Genomic DNA, 23,407 nt, shown 5'->3' with positions numbered 1-23,407 from the left:
ACCTTCTTTGCCCTTATCTTTCCATTTTATTTCCTGGTGCTTCATTGCTTTTCTAATTTTCCATACCCGTCTCTTTGGCTGCCTATTCCTTGTCCTTTTCCATCTTCCCCTCCCCACCCCACTCTTCTCCATTATTCTCCCGATTTTGTATTCTTTCATTTCATACCTACCTACATGTATGCCCTTCCTCTTAACCCCCAGCTGCCTGTCCTTTCCTATATCCTAACGTCCTGCACTCCCCTTCTGCCTCATTCTCTGCCCTCCCCTGTGAGTGTCTGCCCCTCTCCCCCATGGTGACTTACGAGCTGCTCTTCCTTTCATCCTCCTCATTCTCTGCCCTCCCCCTGTGAGTGTCTGCCCCTCTCCCCAGTGGGGACTTACGAGCTGCTCTTCCTTTCATCCTCCTCATTCTCTGCCCCTCTCCCCAGTGGTGACTTACGAGCTGCTCTTCCTTTCATCCTCCTCATTCTCTGCCCTTCCCCTGTGAGTGTCTGCCCCTCTCCCCAGTGATGACTTACGAGCTGCTCTTCTTTTCATCCTCCTCATTCTCTGCCCTCCCCCTGTGAGTGTCTGCCCCTCTCCCCAGTGGGGACTTACGAGCTGCTCTTCCTTTCATCCTCCTCATTCTCTGCCCTTCCCCTGTGAGTGTCTGCCCCTCTCCCCAGTGGTGACTTACGAGCTGCTCTTCTTTTCATCCTCCTCATTCTCTGCCCTCCCCTGTGAGTGTCTGCCCCTCTCCCCAGTGGTGACTTACGAGCTGCCCTTCCTTTCATCCTCCTCATTCTCTGCCCTTCCCCTGTGAGTGTCTGCCCCTCTCCCCAGTGGGGACTTACGAGCTGCTCTTCCTTTCATCCTCCTCATTCTCTGCCCCTCTCCCCAGTGGGGACTTACGAGCTGCTCTTCCTTTCATCCTCCTCATTCTCTGCCCTCCCCCTGTGAGTGTCTGCCCCTCTCCCCAGTGGGGACTTACGAGCTGCTCTTCCTTTCATCCTCCTCATTCTCTGCCCTTCCCCTGTGAGTGTCTGCCCCTCTCCCCAGTGGTGACTTACGAGCTGCTCTTCCTTTCATCCTCCTCATTCTCTGCCCTTCCCCTGTGAGTGTCTGCCCCTCTCCCCAGTGGGGACTTACGAGCTGCTCTTCTTTTCATCCTCCTCATTCTCTGCCCTCCCCTGTGAGTGTCTGCCCCTCTCCCCAGTGGGGACTTACGAGCTGCTCTTCCTTTCATCCTCCTCATTCTCTGCCCCTCTCCCCAGTGGGGACTTACGAGCTGCTCTTCTTTTCATCCTCCTCATTCTCTGCCCTCCCCTGTGAGTGTCTGCCCCTCTCCCCAGTGGGGACTTACGAGCTGCTCTTCTTTTCATCCTCCTCATTCTCTGCCCCTCTCCCCAGTGGGGACTTACGAGCTGCTCTTCCTTTCATCCTCCTCATTCTCTGCCCCTCTCCCCAGTGGGGACTTACGAGCTGCTCTTCTTTTCATCCTCCTCATTCTCTGCCCTCCCCTGTGAGTGTCTGCCCCTCTCCCCAGTGGGGACTTACGAGCTGCTCTTCTTTTCATCCTCCTCATTCTCTGCCCCTCTCCCCAGTGGGGACTTACGAGCTGCTCTTCCTTTCATCCTCCTCATTCTCTGCCCCTCTCCCCAGTGGGGACTTACGAGCTGCTCTTCTTTTCATCCTCCTCATTCTCTGCCCTCCCCTGTGAGTGTCTGCCCCTCTCCCCAGTGGGGACTTAAGAGCTGCTCTTCTTTTCATCCTCCTCATTCTCTGCCCCTCTCCCCAGTGGGGACTTACGAGCTGCTCTTCCTTTCATCCTCCTCATTCTCTGCCCCTCTCCCCAGTGGTGACTCACGAGCTGCTCTTCTTTTCATCCTCCTCATTCTCTGCCCCCCCCTCCCCCCTGTGAGTGTCTGCCCCTCTCCCCAGTGGTGACTTACGAGCTGCTCTTCCTTTCATCCTCCTCATTCTCTACCCCCCTGTGATTGATGCCCCTCTCTCCAGTGGTGACTTACGAGCTGCTCTTTTTTTCATCCTCATTCTCTGCCCTCCCCCTGTGAGTGTCTGCCCCTCTCCCCAGTGGTGACTCACGAGCTGCTCTTCTTTTCATCCTCCTCATTCTCTGCCCCTCTCCCCAGTGGTGACTTACGAGCTGCTCTTCCTTTCATCCTCCTCATTCTCTGCCCCTCTCCCCAGTGGTGACTTACGAGCTGCTCTTCCTTTCATCCTCCTCATTCTCTGCCCTCCCCTGTGAGTGTCTGCCCCTCTCCCCAGTGGTGACTTACGAGCTGCTCTTCCTTTCATCCTCCTCATTCTCTGCCCTTCCCCTGTGAGTGTCTGCCCCTCTCCCCAGTGGGGACTTACGAGCTGCTCTTCCTTTCATCCTCCCCATTCTCTGCCCTCCCCTGTGAGTGTCTGCCCCTCTCCCCAGTGGTGACTTACGAGCTGCTCTTCCTTTCATCCTCCTCATTCTCTGCCCTCCCCTGTGAGTGTCTGCCCCTCTCCCCAGTGGTGACTTACGAGCTGCTCTTCCTTTCATCCTCCTCATTCTCTGCCCCCCCTGTGATTGATGCCCCTCTCTCCAGTGGTGACTTACGAGCTGCTCTTCCTTTCATCCTCCTCATTCTCTGCCCCTCTCCCCAGTGGAGACTTACGAGCTGCTCTTCTTTTCATCCTCCTCATTCTCTGCCCTCCCCCTGTGAGTGTCTGCCCCTCTCCCCAGTGGGGACTTACGAGCTGCTCTTCCTTTCATCCTCCTCATTCTCTGCCCTCCCCTGTGAGTGTCTGCCCCTCTCCCCAGTGGTGACTCACGAGCTGCTCTTCTTTTCATCCTCCTCATTCTCTGCCCCTCTCCCCAGTGGTGTCTTACGAACTGCTCTTCCTTTCATCCTCCTCATTCTCTGCCCCTCTCCCCAGTGGTGACTTACGAGCTGCTCTTCCTTTCATCCTCCTCATTCTCTGCCCCCCCTGTGATTGATGCCCCTCTCTCCAGTGGTGACTTACGAGCTGCTCTTCCTTTCATCCTCCTCATTCTCTGCCCCCCTCCCCCTTGTGTCTGCCCCTCTCTCCAGTGGTGACTTACGAGCTGCTCTTCTTTTCATCCTCCTCATTCTCTGCCCCCCTCCCCCTTGTGAGTGTCTGCCCCTCTACCCAGTGATGACTTACGAGCTGCTCTTCCTTTCATCCTCCTCATTCTCTGCCCTCCCCTGTGAGTGTCTGCCCCTCTCCCCAGTGGTGACTTACGAGCTGCTCTTCCTTTCATCCTCCTCATTCTCTGCCCTTCCCCTGTGAGTGTCTGCCCCTCTCCCCAGTGGGGACTTACGAGCTGCTCTTCCTTTCATCCTCCTCATTCTCTGCCCTCCCCTGTGAGTGTCTGCCCCTCTCCCCAGTGGTGACTTACGAGCTGCTCTTCCTTTCATCCTCCTCATTCTCTGCCCTCCCCTGTGAGTGTCTGCCCCTCTCCCCAGTGGTGACTTACGAGCTGCTCTTCCTTTCATCCTCCTCATTCTCTGCCCCCCCTGTGATTGATGCCCCTCTCTCCAGTGGTGACTTACGAGCTGCTCTTCCTTTCATCCTCCTCATTCTCTGCCCCTCTCCCCAGTGGAGACTTACGAGCTGCTCTTCTTTTCATCCTCCTCATTCTCTGCCCTCCCCCTGTGAGTGTCTGCCCCTCTCCCCAGTGGGGACTTACGAGCTGCTCTTCCTTTCATCCTCCTCATTCTCTGCCCTCCCCTGTGAGTGTCTGCCCCTCTCCCCAGTGGTGACTCACGAGCTGCTCTTCTTTTCATCCTCCTCATTCTCTGCCCCTCTCCCCAGTGGTGTCTTACGAACTGCTCTTCCTTTCATCCTCCTCATTCTCTGCCCCTCTCCCCAGTGGTGACTTACGAGCTGCTCTTCCTTTCATCCTCCTCATTCTCTGCCCCCCCTGTGATTGATGCCCCTCTCTCCAGTGGTGACTTACGAGCTGCTCTTCCTTTCATCCTCCTCATTCTCTGCCCCCCTCCCCCTTGTGTCTGCCCCTCTCTCCAGTGGTGACTTACGAGCTGCTCTTCTTTTCATCCTCCTCATTCTCTGCCCCCCTCCCCCTTGTGAGTGTCTGCCCCTCTCCCCAGTGATGACTTACGAGCTGCTCTTCCTTTCATCCTCCTCATTCTCTGCCCTCCCCTGTGAGTGTCTGCCCCTCTCCCCAGTGGTGACTTACGAGCTGCTCTTCCTTTCATCCTCCTCATTCTCTGCCCTTCCCCTGTGAGTGTCTGCCCCTCTCCCCAGTGGGGACTTACGAGCTGCTCTTCCTTTCATCCTCCTCATTCTCTGCCCTCCCCTGTGAGTGTCTGCCCCTCTCCCCAGTGGTGACTTACGAGCTGCTCTTCCTTTCATCCTCCTCATTCTCTGCCCTCCCCTGTGAGTTTCTGCCCCTCTCCCCAGTGGTGACTTACGAGCTGCTCTTCCTTTCATCCTCCTCATTCTCTGCCCCCCCTGTGATTGATGCCCCTCTCTCCAGTGGTGACTTACGAGCTGCTCTTCCTTTCATCCTCCTCATTCTCTGCCCCTCTTCCCAGTGGGGACTTACGAGCTGCTCTTCCTTTCATCCTCCTCATTCTCTGCCCTCCCCCTGTGGATGTCTGCCCCTCTCCCCAGTGGGGACTTACGAGCTGCTCTTCCTTTCATCCTCCTCATTCTCTGCCCTTCCCCTGTGAGTGTCTGCCCCTCTCCCCAGTGGTGACTTACTAGCTGCTCTTCCTTTCATCCTCCTCATTCTCTGCCCTTCCCCTGTGAGTGTCTGCCCCTCTCCCCAGTGGGGACTTACGAGCTGCTCTTCTTTTCATCCTCCTCATTCTCCGCCCTCCCCTGTGAGTGTCTGCCCCTCTCCCCAGTGGGGACTTACGAGCTGCTCTTCCTTTCATCCTCCTCATTCTCTGCCCCTCTCCCCAGTGGGGACTTACGAGCTGCTCTTCTTTTCATCCTCCTCATTCTCTGCCCTCCCCTGTGAGTGTCTGCCCCTCTCCCCAGTGGGGACTTACGAGCTGCTCTTCTTTTCATCCTCCTCATTCTCTGCCCCTCTCCCCAGTGGGGACTTACGAGCTGCTCTTCCTTTCATCCTCCTCATTCTCTGCCCCTCTCCCCAGTGGGGACTTACGAGCTGCTCTTCTTTTCATCCTCCTCATTCTCTGCCCCTCTCCCCAGTGGGGACTTACGAGCTGCTCTTCTTTTCATCCTCCTCATTCTCTGCCCTTCCCCTGTGAGTGTCTGCCCCTCTCCCCAGTGGGCACTTACGAGCTGCTCTTCTTTTCATCCTCCTCATTCTCTGCCCCTCTCCCAAGTGGGGACTTACGAGCTGCTCTTCCTTTCATCCTCCTCATTCTCTGCCCCTCTCCCCAGTGGTGACTCACGAGCTGCTCTTCTTTTCATCCTCCTCATTCTCTGCCCCCCTCCCCCCTGTGAGTGTCTGCCCCTCTCCCCAGTGGTGACTTACGAGCTGCTCTTCCTTTCATCCTCCTCATTCTCTGCCCCTCTACCCAGTGGTGACTTACGAGCTGCTCTTCCTTTCATCCTCCTCATTCTCTACCCCCCTGTGATTGATGCCCCTCTCTCCAGTGGTGACTTACGAGCTGCTCTTCTTTTCATCCTCCTCATCATTCTCTGCCCTCCCCCTGTGAGTGTCTGCCCCTCTCCCCAGTGGTGACTCACGAGCTGCTCTTCTTTTCATCCTCCTCATTCTCTGCCCCTCTCCCCAGTGGTGACTTACGAGCTGCTCTTCCTTTCATCCTCCTCATTCTCTGCCCCTCTCCCCAGTGGGGACTTACGAGCTGCTCTTCCTTTCATCCTCCTCATTCTCTGCCCTCCCCTGTGAGTGTCTGCCCCTCTCTCCAGTGGTGACTTACGAGCTGCTCTTCCTTTCATCCTCCTCATTCTCTGCCCCTCTCCCGAGTGGTGACTTACGAGCTGCTCTTCCTTTCATCCTCCTCATTCTCTGCCCCCCCTGTGATTGATGCCCCTCTCTCCAGTGGTGACTTACGAGCTGCTCTTCCTTTCATCCTCCTCATTCTCTGCCCCCCTCCCCCTTGTGTCTGCCCCTCTCTCCAGTGGTGACTTACGAGCTGCTCTTCTTTTCATCCTCCTCATTCTCTGCCCCCCCTCCCCCTTGTGAGTGTCTGCCCCTCTCCCCAGTGATGACTTACGAGCTGCTCTTCCTTTCATCCTCCTCATTCTCTGCCCTCCCCTGTGAGTGTCTGCCCCTCTCCCCAGTGGTGACTTACGAGCTGCTCTTCCTTTCATCCTCCTCATTCTCTGCCCTTCCCCTGTGAGTGTCTGCCCCTCTCCCCAGTGGGGACTTACGAGCTGCTCTTCCTTTCATCCTCCTCATTCTCTGCCCTTCCCCTGTGAGTGTCTGCCCCTCTCCCCAGTGGTGACTTACTAGCTGCTCTTCCTTTCATCCTCCTCATTCTCTGCCCTTCCCCTGTGAGTGTCTGCCCCTCTCCCCAGTGGTGACTTACGAGCTGCTCTTCCTTTCATCCTCCTCATTCTCTGCCCTCCCCTGTGAGTGTCTGCCCCTCTCCCCAGTGGTGACTTACGAGCTGCTCTTCCTTTCATCCTCCTCATTCTCTGCCCCCCCTGTGATTGATGCCCCTCTCTCCAGTGGTGACTTACGAGCTGCTCTTCCTTTCATCCTCCTCATTCTCTGCCCCTCTTCCCAGTGGGGACTTACGAGCTGCTCTTCCTTTCATCCTCCTCATTCTCTGCCCTCCCCCTGTGAGTGTCTGCCCCTCTCCCCAGTGGGGACTTACGAGCTGCTCTTCCTTTCATCCTCCTCATTCTCTGCCCTTCCCCTGTGAGTGTCTGCCCCTCTCCCCAGTGGTGACTTACTAGCTGCTCTTCCTTTCATCCTCCTCATTCTCTGCCCTTCCCCTGTGAGTGTCTGCCCCTCTCCCCAGTGGGGACTTACGAGCTGCTCTTCTTTTCATCCTCCTCATTCTCCGCCCTCCCCTGTGAGTGTCTGCCCCTCTCCCCAGTGGGGACTTACGAGCTGCTCTTCCTTTCATCCTCCTCATTCTCTGCCCCTCTCCCCAGTGGGGACTTACGAGCTGCTCTTCTTTTCATCCTCCTCATTCTCTGCCCTCCCCTGTGAGTGTCTGCCCCTCTCCCCAGTGGGGACTTACGAGCTGCTCTTCTTTTCATCCTCCTCATTCTCTGCCCCTCTCCCCAGTGGGGACTTACGAGCTGCTCTTCCTTTCATCCTCCTCATTCTCTGCCCCTCTCCCCAGAGGGGACTTACGAGCTGCTCTTCTTTTCATCCTCCTCATTCTCTGCCCTCCCCTGTGAGTGTCTGCCCCTCTCCCCAGTGGGGACTTACGAGCTGCTCTTCTTTTCACCCTCCTCATTCTCTGCCCTTCCCCTGTGAGTGTCTGCCCCTCTCCCCAGTGGGCACTTACGAGCTGCTCTTCTTTTCATCCTCCTCATTCTCTGCCCCTCTCCCAAGTGGGGACTTACGAGCTGCTCTTCCTTTCATCCTCCTCATTCTCTGCCCCTCTCCCCAGTGGTGACTCACGAGCTGCTCTTCTTTTCATCCTCCTCATTCTCTGCCCCCCTCCCCCCTGTGAGTGTCTGCCCCTCTCCCCAGTGGTGACTTACGAGCTGCTCTTCCTTTCATCCTCCTCATTCTCTGCCCCTCTCCCCAGTGGTGACTTACGAGCTGCTCTTCCTTTCATCCTCCTCATTCTCTACCCCCCTGTGATTGATGCCCCTCTCTCCAGTGGTGACTTACGAGCTGCTCTTCTTTTCATCCTCCTCATTCTCTGCCCTCCCCCTGTGAGTGTCTGCCCCTCTCCCCAGTGGTGACTCACGAGCTGCTCTTCTTTTCATCCTCCTCATTCTCTGCCCCTCTCCCCAGTGGTGACTTACGAGCTGCTCTTCCTTTCATCCTCCTCATTCTCTGCCCCTCTCCCCAGTGGTGACTTACGAGCTGCTCTTCCTTTCATCCTCCTCATTCTCTGCCCTCCCCTGTGAGTGTCTGCCCCTCTCCCCAGTGGTGACTTACGAGCTGCTCTTCCTTTCATCCTCCTCATTCTCTGCCCTTCCCCTGTGAGTGTCTGCCCCTCTCCCCAGTGGGGACTTACGAGCTGCTCTTCCTTTCATCCTCCCCATTCTCTGCCCTCCCCTGTGAGTGTCTGCCCCTCTCCCCAGTGGTGACTTACGAGCTGCTCTTCCTTTCATCCTCCTCATTCTCTGCCCTCCCCTGTGAGTGTCTGCCCCTCTCCCCAGTGGTGACTTACGAGCTGCTCTTCCTTTCATCCTCCTCATTCTCTGCCCCCCTGTGATTGATGCCCCTCTCTCCAGTGGTGACTTACGAGCTGCTCTTCCTTTCATCCTCCTCATTCTCTGCCCCTCTCCCCAGTGGAGACTTACGAGCTGCTCTTCTTTTCATCCTCCTCATTCTCTGCCCTCCCCCTGTGAGTGTCTGCCCCTCTCCCCAGTGGGGACTTACGAGCTGCTCTTCCTTTCATCCTCCTCATTCTCTGCCCTCCCCTGTGAGTGTCTGCCCCTCTCCCCAGTGGTGACTCACGAGCTGCTCTTCTTTTCATCCTCCTCATTCTCTGCCCCTCTCCCCAGTGGTGACTTACGAGCTGCTCTTCCTTTCATCCTCCTCATTCTCTGCCCCTCTCCCCAATGGTGACTTACGAGCTGCTCTTCCTTTCATCCTCCTCATTCTCTGCCCCCCCTGTGATTGATGCCCCTCTCTCCAGTGGTGACTTACGAGCTGCTCTTCCTTTCATCCTCCTCATTCTCTGCCCCCCCTCCCCCTTGTGAGTGTCTGCCCCTCTCCCCAGTGGTGACTTACGAGCTGCTCTTCTTTTCATCCTCCTCATTCTCTGCCCCCCCCTCCCCCTTGTGAGTGTCTGCCCCTCTCCCCAGTGATGACTTACGAGCTGCTCTTCCTTTCATCCTCCTCATTCTCTGCCCTCCCCTGTGAGTGTCTGCCCCTCTCCCCAGTGGTGACTTACGAGCTGCTCTTCCTTTCATCCTCCTCATTCTCTGCCCCCCCCCTGTGATTGATGCCCCTCTCTCCAGTGGTGACTTACGAGCTGCTCTTCCTTTCATCCTCCTCATTCTCTGCCCCTCTCCCCAGTGGGGACTTACGAGCTGCTCTTCCTTTCATCCTCCTCATTCTCTGCCCTCCCCCTGTGAGTGTCTGCCCCTCTCCCCAGTGGGGACTTACGAGCTGCTCTTCCTTTCATCCTCCTCATTCTCTGCCCTTCCCCTGTGAGTGTCTGCCCCTCTCCCCAGTGGTGACTTACGAGCTGCTCTTCCTTTCATCCTCCTCATTCTCTGCCCTCCCCTGTGAGTGTCTGCCCCTCTCCCCAGTGGTGACTTACGAGCTGCTCTTCCTTTCATCCTCCTCATTCTCTGCCCTCCCCTGTGAGTGTCTGCCCCTCTCCCCAGTGGTGACTTACGAGCTGCTCTTCCTTTCATCCTCCTCATTCTCTGCCCTTCCCCTGTGAGTGTCTGCCCCTCTCCCCAGTGGGGACTTACGAGCTGCTCTTCCTTTCATCCTCCTCATTCTCTGCCCTCCCCTGTGAGTGTCTGCCCCTCTCCCCAGTGTTGACTTACGAGCTGCTCTTCCTTTCATCCTCCTCATTCTCTGCCCTCCCCTGTGAGTGTCTGCCCCTCTCCCCAGTGGTGACTTACGAGCTGCTTTTCCTTTCATCCTCCTCATTCTCTGCCCCCCCTGTGATTGATGCCCCTCTCTCCAGTGGTGACTTACGAGCTGCTCTTCCTTTCATCCTCCTCATTCTCTGCCCCTCTCCCCAGTGGGGACTTACGAGCTGCTCTTCTTTTCATCCTCCTCATTCTCTGCCCTCCCCCTGTGAGTGTCTGCCCCTCTCCCCAGTGGGGACTTACGAGCTGCTCTTCCTTTCATCCTCCTCATTCTCTGCCCTCCCCTGTGAGTGTCTGCCCCTCTCCCCAGTGGTGACTTACGAGCTGCTCTTCTTTTCATCCTCCTCATTCTCTGCCCCTCTCCCCAGTGGGGACTTACGAGCTGCTCTTCTTTTCATCCTCCTCATTCTCTGCCCTCCCCCTGTGAGTGTGTGCCCCTCTCCCCAGTGGTGACTTACGAGCTGCTCTTCTTTTCATCCTCCTCATTCTCTGCCCCTCTCCCCAGTGGGGACTTACGAGCTGCTCTTCCTTTCATCCTCCTCATTCTCTGCCCTCCCCTGTGAGTGTCTGCCCCTCTCTCCAGTGGTGACTTACGAGCTGCTCTTCCTTTCATCCTCCTCATTCTCTGCCCCTCTCCCCAGTGGGGACTTACGAGCTGCTCTTCTTTTCATCCTCCTCATTCTCTGCCCTCCCCCTGTGAGTGTCTGCCCCTCTCCCCAGTGGGGACTTACGAGCTGCACTTCCTTTCATCCTCCTCATTCTCTGCCTTCCCCTGTGAGTGTCTGCCCCTCTCCCCAGTGGTGACTTACGAGCTGCTCTTCTTTTCATCCTCCTCATTCTCTGCCCCTCTCCCCAGTGGTGACTCACGAGCTGCTCTTCTTTTCATCCTCCTCATTCTCTGCCCTCCCCTGTGAGTGTCTGCCCCTCTCCCCAGTGGTGACTTACGAGCTGCTCTTCCTTTCATCCTCCTCATTCTCTGCCCTCCCCTGTGAGTGTCTGCCCCTCTCCCCAGTGGTGACTTACGAGCTGCTCTTCCTTTCATCCTCCTCATTCTCTGCCCTCCCCTGTGAGTATCTGCCCCTCTCCCCAGTGGTGACTTACGAGCTGCTCTTCTTTTCATCCTCCTCATTCTCTGCCCCCCCTGTGATTGATGCCCATCTCCCCAGTGGTGACTTACGAGCTGCTCTTGTTTTCTTCCTCTCTTCCTTGTTTAGGAGACTGATGGAGACCTCCCTCATTTCGTTATCTCGTATTGAAGGAGTCGGCTCGCGGGAGCACCCCATCTACCCAGACCCAGCGAGGTAAGGGACTCACCCCCCCAGCTCTGCTCCCCAAGAAAGGCAGTATCACCATTCACCTTTATTACTCTGTGACCGCTCCTACTTCATGACACTACCAACGGTTTCTGCAGCCTTTTAACTATGACCTTATTCTTGCCCATTTACTCGCCTGCTGGGGCATATGTTCACCCCCTCCTCCTTCCTTGGCCTCTTTTCACCCCTGCCTCCTCTTTTGGCCTCTCTTCAGGCCTGCCTCCTCCTCTGGCCTCTCTTAAGCCCTTCTCTCTCCAGTGGCCTCTCTTCAGCAGTACCTCCTCCAGTGGCCTCTCCTCAGCCCTTCTCTCTCCAGTGGCCTCTCCTACGCCCTTCTCTCTCCAGTGGCCTCTCCTCAGCCCTTCTCTCTCCAGTGGCCTCTCTTAAGCCCTTCTCTCTCCAGTGGCCTCTCTTCAGCCATACCTCTTCCAGTGGCCTCTCTTCAGACCTTCTCTCTAGTGGCCTCTCTTACGCCCTTCTCTCTCCAGTTGCCCCTCCAGTGGCCTCTCTTCAGCCCTTCTCTCTCCAGTGGCCTCTCTTCAGCCCTTCTCTCTCCATTGACCTCTCTTCAGCCCTTCTCTCTCCAGTGGCCTCTATTCAGCCCTTCTCTCTCCAGTGGCCTCTCTTCAGCCCTTCTCTCTCCAGTGACCTCTCTTCAGCCCTTATCTCTCCAGTGGCCTCTCTTCAGCCCTGCCTCCTCCATTGGCCTCTCTCCAGCCCTTCTTTCTCCAGTGGCCTCTCTTCAGCCCTTCTCTCTCCAGCGGCCTCTCTTCACCCCTTCTTTCTCCAGTGGCCTCTCTTCAGCCCTTCTCTCTCCAGTGGCCTCTCTTCAGCCCTTCTCTCTCCAGTGGCCTCTCTCCAGCCCTTCTTCCTCCAGTGGCCTCTCTCCAGCCCTTCGCTCTTCAGTGGCCTCTCTTCAGCCCTGCCTCCTCCATTGGCCTCTCTTCAGCCCTTCTCTCTCCAGTGGCCTCTCTTCAGCCCGGCCTCCTCCTTTGGCCTCTCTTAAGCCCTTCTCTCTCCAGTGGCCTCTCTTCAGCCATGCCTCCTCCAGTGGCCTCTCTTTAGCCCTGCCTCCTCCAGTGAACTCCCTTCAGCCATTCTCTCTCCAGTGGGCTCTCTTCAGCCCTTCTCTCTCCAGTGGCCTCTCTTCAGCCCTTCTCTCTCCAATGGCCTCTCTTCAGCCCTTATCTCTCCAGTGGGCTCTCTTCAGCCCTTCTCTGTCCAGTGGACTCTCTTCAGCCCTGCCTCCTCCAGTGGCCTCTCTCCAGCCCTGCCTCCTCCAGTGGCCTCTCTCCAGCCCTTCTTTCTCCAGTGGCCTCTCTTCAGCCCTTCTTTCTCCAGTGGCCTCTCTTCAGCCCTTCTCTCTCCAGTGGCCTCCCTTCAGCCCTTCTCTCTCCAGTGGCCTCTCTCTAGCCCTTCTTCCTCCAGTGGCCTCTCTCCAGCCCTTCGCTCTCCAGTGGCTTCTCTTCAGCCCTGCCTCTTCCATTGGCCTCTCTCCAGCCCTTCTCTCTCCAGTGGCCTCTCTTCAGCCCGGCCTCCTCCCCTGGCCTCTCTTAAGCCTTTCTCTCTTCAGTGGCCTCTCTTCAGCCATGCCTCCTCCAGTGGCCTCTCTTCGGCCCTGCCTCCTCCTCTGGCCTCTCTTCAGTCCTTCTCTCTCTCCAGTGGTCTCCCTTCAGCCATTCTCTCTCCAGTGGTCTCTCTTCGGCCCTGCCTCCTCCTCTGGCCTCTCTTCAGTCCTTCTCTCTCTCCAGTGGACTCTCTTCTGCCCTGCCCCTTCCTCTGGTCTCTCTTTAGCCCTTCTCTCTCTCCAGTGGACTCTCTTCAGCCCTGCCTCCTCCTCTGGCCTCTCTTCAGCCCCGCCTCCTCCAGTAACCTCTCTTCAGCCATTCTATCTCCAGTGGGCTCTCTTCAGCCCTTCTCTCTCCAGTGGCCTCTCTTCAGCCCTGCCTCCTCCAATAGCCTCTCTTCAGCCCTTCTCTTTCCAGTGGCCGCTCTTCAGCCCTGCCTCCTCCAGTGGCCTCTCTTCAGCCCTTCTCTCTCTCCAGCCCTTCTCTCTCTCCAGTGGCCTCCCTTCAGCCCTTCTCTCTCCAGTGGCCTCTCTTCAGCCCTGCCTCCTCCAATGGCTCTCTTCAGCCCTTCTCTCTCTCCAGTGGCCTCTCTTCAGCCCTTCTCCCTCCAGTGGCCTCTCTTCAGCCCTGCCTCCTCCAATGGCCTCTCTTCAGCTCTTCTCTCTCCAGTAGACTCTCTTCAGCCCTGCCTCCTCCTCTGGCCTCTCTTCAGCCCTTTTCTCTTTCCAGTGGCCTCTATTCAGCCCTTCTCTCTCCATTGGCCTCTCTTCAGCCCTGCCTCCTCCAATGGCCTCTCTTCAGCCCTTCTCTCTCCAGCGGACTCTTTTCAGCCCTGCCTCCTCCTCTGGCCTCTCTTCAGCCCTTCTCTCTCTCCAGTGGCCTCTCGTCAGCCCTTCTCTCTCTCCAGTGGCCTCTCTTCTGCCCTGCCTCCTCCAATAGCCTCTCTTCAGCCCTTCTCTCTCTCCAGTGGACTCTCCTCAGCCCTGCCTCTTCCCCTGGCCTCTCTTTAGCCCTGCCTCCTCCAGTGAACTCCCTTCAGCCATTCTCTCTCCAGTGGCCTCTCTTCAGCCCTTCTCTCTCCAATGGCCTCTCTTCAGCCCTTATCTCTCCAGTGGACTCTCTTCAGCCCTGCCTCCTCCAGTGGCCTCTCTCCAGCCCTTCTTTCTCCAGTGGCCTCTCTTCAGCCCTTCTCTCTCTCCAGTGGCCTCTCTTCAGCCCTTCTTTCTCCAGTGGCCTCTCTTTAGCCCTTCTTTCTCCAGTGGCCTCTCTTCAGCCCTTCACTCTCCAGTGGCCTCTCTTCAGCCCTTCTCTCTCCAGTGGCCTCCCTTCAGCCCTTCTCTCTCTAGTGGCCTCTCTCCAGCCCTACTTCCTCCAGTGGCCTCTCTCCAGCCATTCGCTCTCCAGTGGCCTCTCTTCAGCCCTGCCTCTTCCATTGGCCTCTCTCCAGCCCTTCTCTCTCCAGTGGCCTCTCTTCAGCCCGGCCTCCTCCCCTGGCCTCTCTTAAGCCTTTCTCTCTTCAGTGGCCTCTCTTCAGCCATGCCTCCTCCAGTGGCCTCTCATTGGCCCTGCCTCCTCCTCTGGCCTCTCTTCAGTCCTTCTCTCTCTCCAGTGGACTCCCTTCAGCCATTCTCTCTCCAGTGGCCTCTCTTCGGCCCTGCCTCCTCCTCTGGCCTCTCTTCAGTCCTTCTCTCTCTCCAGTGCACTCCCTTCAGCCATTCTCTCTCCAGTGGCCTCTCTTCGGCCCTGCCTCCTCCTCTGGCCTCTCTTCAGGCCTTCTCTCTCTCCAGTAGACTCTCTTCAGCCCTGACCCTTCCTCTGGTCTCTCTTTAGCCCTTCTCTCTCTCCAGTGGACTCTCTTCAGCCCTGCCTCCTCCTCTGGCCTCTCTTCAGCCCCGCCTCCTCCAGTAACCTCTCTTCAGCCATTCTATCTCCAGTGGGCTCTCTTCAGCCCTTCTCTCTCCAGTGGTCTCTCTTCAGCCCTGCCTCCTCCAATAGCCTCTCTTCAGCCCTTCTCTTTCCAGTGGCCGCTCTTCAGCCCTGCCTCCTCCAGTGGCCTCTCTTCAGCCCTTCTCTCTCTCCAGCCCTTCTCTCTCTCCAGTGGCCTCTCTTCAGCCCTGCCTCCTCCAATGGCCTCTCTTCAGCCCTTCTCTCTCCAGCGGACTCTTTTCAGCCTTGCCTCCTCCTCTGGCCTCTCTTCAGCCCTTCTTTCTCTCCAGTGGCCTCTCGTCAGCCCTTCTCTCTCCAGTGGCCTCTCTTCTGCCCTACCTCCTCCAATAGCCTCTCGTCAGCCCTTCTCTCTCTCTCCAGTGGACTCTCTTCAGCCCTGCCTCTTCCTCTGGCCTCTCTTCAGCCCTGCCTCCTCCAGTGAACTCCCTTCAGCCATTCTCTCTCCAGTGGGTTCTCTTCAGCCTTTCTCTCTCCAGTGGCCTCTCTTCAGCCCTTCTCTCTCCAGTGGCCTCTCTTCAGCCCTTCTCTCTCCAGTGGCCTCTCTTCAGCCCTTCTCTCTCCAGTGGCCTCTCTTCAGCCCTGCCTCCTCCAATAGCCTCTCTTCAGCCCTTCTCTTTCCAGTGGCCTCTCTTCAGCCCTGCCTCCTCCAGTGACCTCTCTTCAGCCCTTCTCTCTCTCCAGCCCTTCTCTCCCTCCAGTGGCCTCCCTTCAGCCCTTCTCTCCCCAGTGGCCTCTCTTCAGCCCTGCCTCCTCCAATGGCCTCTCTTCAGCCCTTCTCTCTCTCCAGTGGCCTCTCTTCAGCCCTTCTCCCTCCAGTGGCCTCTCTTCAGCCCTGCCTCCTCCAATGGCCTCTCTTCAGCCCTTCTCTCTCCAGTAGACTCTCTTCAGCCCTGCCTCCTCCTCTGGCCTCTCTTCAGCCCTTTTCTCTGTCCAGTGGCCTCTATTCAGCCCTTCTCTCTCCAGTGGCCTCTCTTCAGCCCTGCCTCCTCCAATAGCCTCTCTTCAGACCTTATCTCTCTAGTGGACTTTCTTCAGCCCTGCCTCCTCCTCTGGCCTCTCATCAGCCCTTCTCTCTCTCCAGTGGCCTCTCTTCAGCCCTGCCACCTCCAGTGGCCTCTCTGCAGCCCTGCCTCCTCCAATGGCCTCTCTTCAGCCCTTCTCTCTCCAGTGGCCTCTCTTCAGCCCTGTCTCCTCCAGTGCTCTCTTGAGCCCTGCCTCCTCCTGTGGCCTCTCTTCAGCCCCTTTCTCTCCAGTGACCTCTCTTCAGCCCTTCTCTCTCCAGTGACCTCTCTTCAGCCCTTCTCTCTCCAGTGACCTCTCTTCAGCCCGTTTCTCTCTCCAGTGGCCTCTCTTCATCCCTGCCTCCTCCATTGGCCTCTCTTCTGCCCTGCCTCCTCCAGTGGCCTCTCTTCAGCCCTTCTCTCTCCAGTGGCCTCTCTTCAGCCCTGTCTCCTCCAGTGCTCTCTTGAGCCCTGCCTCCTCCCGTGGCCTCTCTTCAGCCCCTTTCTCTCCAGTGACCTCTCTTCAGCCCTTCTCTCTCCAGTGACCTCTCTTCAGCCCTTCTCTCTCCAGTGACCTCTCTTCAGCCCGTTTCTCTCTCCAGTGGCCTCTCTTCATCCCTGCCTCCTCCAGTGGCCTCTCTTCTGCCCTGCCTCCTCCAGTGGCCTCTCTTCAGCCCTTCACTCTCCAGTGACCTCTCTTCAGCCCTTCTCTCTTCATTGGCCTCTCTCCAGCCCTTCTCTTCAGCCTGGCCTCCTCCATTGGCCTCTCTTCAGCCCTTCTCTCTCCAGTGACTTCTCTTTAGCTCTTCTCTCACCAATGGCCTCTCTTCAGCCCTGCCTCCTCCAATGGCCTCTCTTCAGCCCTTCTCTCCAGTGGCCTCTCTCCTGCCTTATTTCCTGCTTGAAGCTTCTCTTCAGGCCCTCCCCAGTTGTCTCCTCTCCTCAGGCCTACTCTGCTGTTGCCTCTCTTAAGCCCATGTCTCCGCTGTGACCATGTCCTGCAATATGCCATTTCAGATTTAGCCTCCCTGATCAATTCTAGCTTCCTATTCCTTATGTAACTTTGATGTATGTTGGATTGGCTCGTCACGGGTGCTGCCACCCATCCACCCAACGCTGTATTGAAAACAGTGTCTCTACTCAAGCTGCCTGGAGAAGTTCTCATCAGTATTTAACATTGTATATCCACATAAGGTCCTTGTTTTGAAGCTCAGTGGTCCCTGTTATCTTGTTTTCGAGCTGGGGACCATTGTTTCGCTGATTTAAGTGCAATTAGGGTGCCCTCTGGTCTCTCTTTTGGGGTGTTTTCACAGACGCTTTCTGTTTTGAAACATACTTTCATTTAAGATGGTTGCATAACACACCAGTTCCTTTGTATGTCTCTTTGCTCTAATTATGCTAGCACAGGAAGAAGCATTTTATTACCCACTGAGCTATGTACAGCGTGGTATGGCCTTTGCCCTGTTCCTCCTTATTGGTGACTTGTGCGCCATATCTCCTCAGTAGCGACTTGTGTGCCATTTGCTTGTGCTGCTGGCCTGTACGCCCCTGCTCTTTGCTGCTAGCCTGTGCGCCCCTGCTCTTTGCTGCTAGCCTGTACGCCCCTGCTCTTAGCTGGCCTGTGTCCTCCTCGCTGGCGGCCTGTGCCCTCCTTGCTCCTCGCTGACGGCCTGTGTGCCCCTGCTCCTAAGTGGCGGCCTGTGCGCCCCTGCTCTTTGCTGCTAGCCTGTACGCCCCTGCTCTTAGCTGGCCTGTGTCCTCCTCGCTGGCTGCCTGTGCCCTCCTTGCTCCTCGCTGACGGTCTGTGTGCCCCTGCTCCTAAGTGGCGGCCTGTGCGCCCCTGCTCTTAACTGGCGGCCTGTGCGCCCCTGCTCTTAACTGGCGGCCTGTGCACCCCCTACTCCTTACTGGCGGCCTATGTGCCCCTGCTTCTAACTGGCAGCCTGTGCGCCCCTGCTCCTAACTGGCGGCCTGGCGCGCCTCTGCCCCCTAACTGGCGGCCTGTGCGCCTCTGCCCCCTAACTGCCGGCCTGTGCGCCTCTGCCCCCTAACTGGCGGCTTGTGCGCCGCTGCCCCCTAACTGGCGGCCTGAGCGCCGCTGCCCCCTAACTGGCGACCTGTGAGCCGCTGCCCCCTTACTGGCGGCCTGTGAGCCGCTGCCCCTTAACTGGCGGCTTGTGCGCCGCTGCCCCCTAACTGGCGGCCTGTGCGCAAACTGGCTGCATGTGCGCCCCTGCCCCCTAACTGGCGGCCTGTGCGCCCCTGCCCCCTAACTGGCGGCCTGTGCGCCCCTGCCCCCTAACTGGCGGCCTGTGCGCCCCTGCCCCCTAACTGGTGGCCTGTGCGCCCCTGCCCCCTAACTGGTGGCCTGTGCGCCCCTGCCCCCTAACTGGCGGCCTGTGCGCCCCTGCCCCCTAACTGGTGGCCTGTGCGCCCCTGCCCCCTAACTGGCGGCCTGTGCGCCCCTGCCCCCTAACTGGCGGCCTGTGTGCCCCTGCTCCCTAACTGGCGGCCTGTGCGCCCCTGCCCCCTAACTGGCGACCTGTGCGCCCCTGCCCCCTAACTGGCGGCCTGTGCGCCCCTGCCCCCTAACTGGCGGCCTGTGCGCCCCTGCCCCCTAACTGGCGGCCTGTGCGCCCCTGCCCCCTAACTGGCGGCCTGTGCGCCCCTGCCCCCTAACTGGCGGCCTGTGCGCCCCTGCCGCCTAACTGGCGGCCTGTGCGCCCCTGCCGCCTAACTGGCGGCCTGTGCGCCCCTGCCCCCTAACTGGCGGCCTGTGCGCCCCTGCCCCCTAACTGGCGGCCTGTGCGCCCCTGCCCCCTAACTGGCGGCCTGTGCGCCCCTGCCCCCTAACTGGCGGCCTGTGCGCCCCTGCCCCCTAACTGGCGGCCTGTGCGCCCCTGCCCCCTAACTGGTGGCCTGTGCGCCCCTGCCCCCTAACTGGGGGCCTGTGCGCCCCTGCCCCCTAACTGGGGGCCTGTGCGCCCCTGCCCCCTAACTGGCGGCCTGTGCGCCCCTGCCCCCTAACTGGCGGCCTGTGCGCCCCTGCCCCCTAACTGGCGGCCTGTGCGCCCCTGCCCCCTAACTGGCGGCCTGTGCGCCCCTGCCCCCTAACTGGCGGCCTGTGCGCCCCTGCCCCCTAACTGGCGGCCTGTGCGCCCCTGCCCCCTAACTGGCGGCCTGTGCGCCCCTGCCCCCTAACTGGCGGCCTGTGCGCCCCTGCCCCCTAACTGGCGGCCTGTGCGCCCCTGCCCCCTAACTGGCGGCCTGTGCGCCCCTGCCCCCTAACTGGCGGCCTGTGCGCCCGTTCTCCTCAGCGGCCTGTGCGCCCGTTCTCCTAGCTGGCGGCCTGTGCGCCCCTGCTCCTAGCTGGCGGCCTGTGCGCCCCTGCTCCTAACTGGCGGCCTGTGCGCCCGTGCTCCTCGCTGGCGGCCTGTGCTCTCGTGCTCCTCGCTTGCGACTTATGCGTCCCTTTTCCTCGCTGGCGACTTATGCGTCCCTTTTCCTCGCTGGCGACTTATGCGTCCCTTTTCCTCGCTGGCGACTTATGCGTCCCTTTTCCTCGCTGGCGACCTGTGCTCCTCCTGCTCCTCGCTGGAGACCTGTGCTCCTCCTGCTCCTCGCTGGAGACCTGTGCGCCCCTGCTCCTGGCTGGAGGCCTGTGCGCCCCTGCTCCTGGCTGGAGGCCTGTGCGCCCCTGCTCCTGGCTGGAGGCCTGTGCGCCCCTGCTCCTGGCTGGAGGCCTGTGCGCCCCTGCTCCTGGCTGGAGGCCTGTGCGCCCCTGCTCCTGGCTGGAGGCCTGTGCACCCCTCAATCAATCAATCAATCAGTGACACTTGTAAAGCGCGCTACATACCCGTAGGGTCTCAAGGCGCTTGGGGGGGGGGGGGGGGGGTGCCGCTACTGCTCGAACAGCCAGGTCTTCAGCTTCTTCCTGAAGGAGAGGTGGTCTTGGGTCAGGACTGCAGCGGCGTCAGCCGGCAACGAGGCGGGCAGCGAGGCAGAGGGCAAAGCGGAGTGGCACACGCAGCAGCTGGTGGCCGTGCGGCGCGGGGGTGTCCCACAAGTGGGCCCCTGCTCCTGGCTGGAGGCCTGTGCGCCCCTGCTCCTGGCTGGAGGCCTGTGCGCCCCTGCTCCTGGCTGGAGGCCTGTGCGCCCCTGCTCCTGGCTGGCGTCCTGGGCGCTCGTGCACCTTGCTGGCGTCCTGGGCGCTCGTGCTCCTTGTTGGCGTCCTGGGCGCTCGTGCTCCTTGCTGGCGTCCTGGGCGCTCGTGCTCCTTGCTGGCGTCCTGGGCACTCGAGCTCCTTGCTGGCGTCCTGGGCGCTCGTGCTCCTTGCTGGCGTCCTGGGCGCCCCTGCTCCTTGCTGGCGTCCTGTGCGCCCCTGCTCCTGGCTGGAGGCCTATGCGCCCCTGCTCCTCGTTGGCGGCCCTTAACGCTCGTGCTCCTCGCTGATAGCCTGTGCGCCCGTTCTCCTCGTTGGCGGCCTGGGTGCTCGTGCTCCACGCTGGCGGCCTGGGCGCTCGTGCTCCTCGCTGGTGGCCTGGGCGCTCGTGCTCCTCGTTGGCAGTCTGTGCACCCGTGATCCTCGCTGGCAGCCTTGGCGCTCGTGCTCCTCGCTGGCTGCCTGGGCGCTCGTGCTCCTCGCTGGCGGCCTGGGCGCTCTTGCTCCTCGCTGGCGGCCTGGGCGCTCGTGCTCCTCGCTGGCGGCCTGGGCGCTCGTGCTCCTCGCTGGCGGCCTGGGCGCTCGTGCTCCTCGCTGGCGGCCTGGGCGCTCGTGCTCCTCGCTGGCGGCCTGGGCGCTCGTGCTCCTCGCTGGCGGCCTGGGCACTCGTGCTCCTCGCTGGCGGCCTGGGCGCTCGTGCTCCTCGCTGGCGGCCTGGGCGCTCGTGCTCCTCGCTGGCGGCCTGGGCGCTCGTGCTCCTCGCTGGCGGCCTGGGCGCTCGTGCTCCTCGCTGGTGGCCTGGGCGCTCGTGCTCCTCGCTGGCGGCCAGGGCGCTCGTGCTCCTCGCTGGCGTCCTGGGCGCTCGTGCTCCCTGCTGGCGTCCTGGGCGCTCGTGCTCCTTGCTCGTGTCCTGGGCGCTCGTGCTCCTTGCTCGTGTCCTGGGCGCTCGTGCTCCCTGCTGGCGTCCTGGGCGCTCGTGCTCCCTGCTGGCGTCCTGGGCGCTCGTGCTCCTTGCTCGTGTCCTGGGCGCTCGTGCTCCATGCTGGCGTCCTGGGCGCTCGTGCTCCTTGATGGCGTCCTGGGCGCCCCTGACTGGCGGCCTGTGCGCCCCTGCCCCCTGACTGGCGGCCTGTGCGCCCCTGCCCCCTGACTGGCGGCCTGTGCGCCCCTGCCCCCTGACTGGCGGCCTGTGCGCCCCTGCCCCCTGACTGGCGGCCTGTGCGCCCCTGCCCCCTGCCTGGCGGCCTGTGCGCTTGTGCTCCTCCCTGACAGCCTTTGTGCCCGTGCTCCTCGTTGGCAGCCTGTGCACCCGTGCTCCTCGCTGGCTGCCTGTGCTCCTCGCTGGTGGCATGGGCGCTCGTGCTCCTCCTGCTCCTGGCTGGAGGCCTGTGCGCCCCTGCTCCTGGCTGGAGGCCTGTGCGCCCCTGCTCCTGGCTGGAGGCCTGTGCGCCCCTGCTCCTGGCTGGAGACCTGTGCGCCCCTGCTCCTGGCTGGAGACCTGTGCGCCCCTGCTCCTGGCTGGACACCTGTGCGCCCCTGCTCCTGGCTGGAGACCTGTGCGCCCCTGCTCCTGGCTGGAGACCTGTGCGCCCCTGCTCCTGGCTGGAGGCCTGTGCGCCCCTGCTCCTGGCTGGAGGCCTGTGCGCCCCTGCTCCTGGCTGGAGGCCTGTGCGCCCCTGCTCCTGGCTGGAGGCTTGTGCGCCCCTGCTCCTGGCTGGAGGCCTGTGCGTCCCTGTTCCTGGCTGGAGGCCTATGCGTCCCTGCTCCTCCCTGGTGGCCTTGGAGCCCCTGCTCCTCGCTGGCGGCCTGTGCGCCCCGGGTCCTCGCTGGCGGACTTGGAGCCCCTGCACCTCGCTGACAGCCTGTGCGCGCCCCTGCTCCTCGCTGGTATCCTGTGCGTGCTCCTAATCCACTCTGGCGGACTGTGCGCCTCTGCTCCTCGCTGGCGGCCTGTGGACCCCTGCTCCTCGATGACAGCCTGTGTGCGCTCCTGCTCCTTGCTGGCGGCCTGTGCTCTCGTGCTCCTGGCTGGCGGCCTGTGCGCTCGTGCTCTTCGCTGTCGGGCTGTGCGCCTGTGCTCCTCGCTGTGTGACTGTGCGCCTGTGCTCCTCGTTGGCGGCCCTTAACGCTTGTGCTCCTCGCTGATAGCCTGTGCGCCCGTTCCCCTCGTTGGCAGTCTGTGCGCCCGTTCTCCTCGCTTGCGGCCTGGGCGCTCATGCTCCTCGCTGGTGGCCTGGGCGCTTGTGCTCCTCGTTGGCAGCCTGTGCACCTGTGATCTTTGCTGGCGGCCTGTGCGCCAGTGATCCACGCTGGCGACCTGGGCGCTTGTGATCCTCGCTGGTGGCCTGGACTCTCGTGCTCCTCGCTGGTGGCCTGGGCGCTCGTGCTCCTTGCTGGTTGCCTGGGCGCTCGTGCTCCTCGCTGGTGGCCTGGGCGCTCGTGCTTCTCGCTGGTGACCTGGGCGCTCGTGCTCCTCGCTGGTGGCCTGTGCGCCCCTGCTCCTGGCTGGAGGCCTGTGCGCCCCTGCTCCTCGCTGGAGGCCTATGCGCCCCTGCTCCTCGCTGGAGGCCTATGCGCCCCTGCTCCTCGCTGGAGGCCTATGCGCCCCTGCTCCTCGCTGGAGGCCTATGCGCCCCTGCTCCTCGCTGGAGGCCTATGCGCCCCTGCTCCTCGCTGGAGGCCTATGCGCCCCTGCTCCTCGCTGGAGGCCTATGCGCCCCTGCTCCTCGCTGGAGGCCTATGCGCCCCTGCTCCTCGCTGGAGGCCTATGCGCCCCTGCTCCTCGCTGGAGGCCTATGCGCCCCTGCTCCTCGCTGGAGGCCTATGCGCCCCTGCTCCTCGCTGGAGGCCTATGCGCCCCTGCTCCTCGCTGGAGGCCTATGCGCCCCTGCTCCTCGCTGGAGGCCTATGCGCCCCTGCTCCTCGCTGGAGGCCTATGCGCCCCTGCTCCTCGCTGGAGGCCTATGCGCCCCCCGCTCCTCGCTGGAGGCCTATGCGCCCCTGCTCCTCGCTGGAGGCCTATGCGCCCCTGCTCCTCGCTGGAGGCCTATGCGCCCCTGCTCCTCGCTGGAGGACTATGCGCCCCTGCTCCTCGCTGGAGGACTATGCGCCCCTGCTCCTCCCTGGTGACCTTGGAGCCCCTGCTCCTCGCTGGCGGCCTGTGCGCCCTGGGTCCTCGCTGGCGGACTTGAAGCTATTGCTCCTCCCTGACAGCTTGCGTGCGCCCCTGCTCCTCGATGGTAGCCTTGGAGCCCCTGCTCCTCGCTGTTAGCCTGTGCGCGCCCCTGCTCCTCGTTGGTGGCCTTGGAGCCCCTGCTCCTCGCTGACAGCCTGTGCGCGTCCCTGCTCCTCGCTGGTATCCTGTGCGTGCCCCTACTCCACGCTGGCGGCCTGTGCGCCTCTGCTCCTCGCTGGCGGCCTGTGGGCCCCTGCTCCTCGATGACAGCCTGTGTGCGCTCCTGCTCCTTGCTGGCTGCCTGTGCTCTTGTGCTCCTGGCTGGCGGCCTGTGCGCTCGTACTCTTCGCTGTTGGCCTGTGCTCCTCGCTGATAGCCTGTGCGCCCGTTCTTCTCGCTGGCGGCCTGTGCGCCAGTGAGTCACGCTGGTGGCCTGGGCGCTCATGCTCCTCGCTGGTGGCCTGGGCGCTTGTGCTCCTCGTTGGCAGCCTGTGCGCCCGTGCTCCTCCCTGGCGGCCTGGGCGCCTGTGCTCCTCGCTGGCGGCCTGGGCGCTCGTGCTCCACGCTGGTGGCCTGGGCGCTCGTGCTCCCCTCT

General features: G+C 60.8%; 1 protein-coding gene across 1 annotated transcript in view; it reads left to right on the top strand.

The window, feature by feature from the left end:
- AMBRA1 (autophagy and beclin 1 regulator 1) overlaps positions 1–23,407 on the top strand; it is a 962,358-nt gene that overhangs the window by 283,383 nt on the left and 655,568 nt on the right. Inside the window, exon 8 of the mRNA XM_086959655.1 lies at positions 10,860–10,946. Coding sequence (XP_086815781.1) covers positions 10,860–10,946 — 87 coding nt within the window. The remainder of the gene's footprint in view (positions 1–10,859; positions 10,947–23,407) is intronic.

This window comes from Lissotriton vulgaris, chromosome 2_2 (assembly GCF_964263255.1).
Source record: "Lissotriton vulgaris chromosome 2_2, aLisVul1.2, whole genome shotgun sequence".
Classification (NCBI taxonomy): domain Eukaryota; kingdom Metazoa; phylum Chordata; class Amphibia; order Caudata; family Salamandridae; genus Lissotriton; species Lissotriton vulgaris.
The sequence above is the reverse complement of the archived record's forward strand: the minus strand, read 5'-3'. Positions and strand labels throughout refer to the sequence as shown.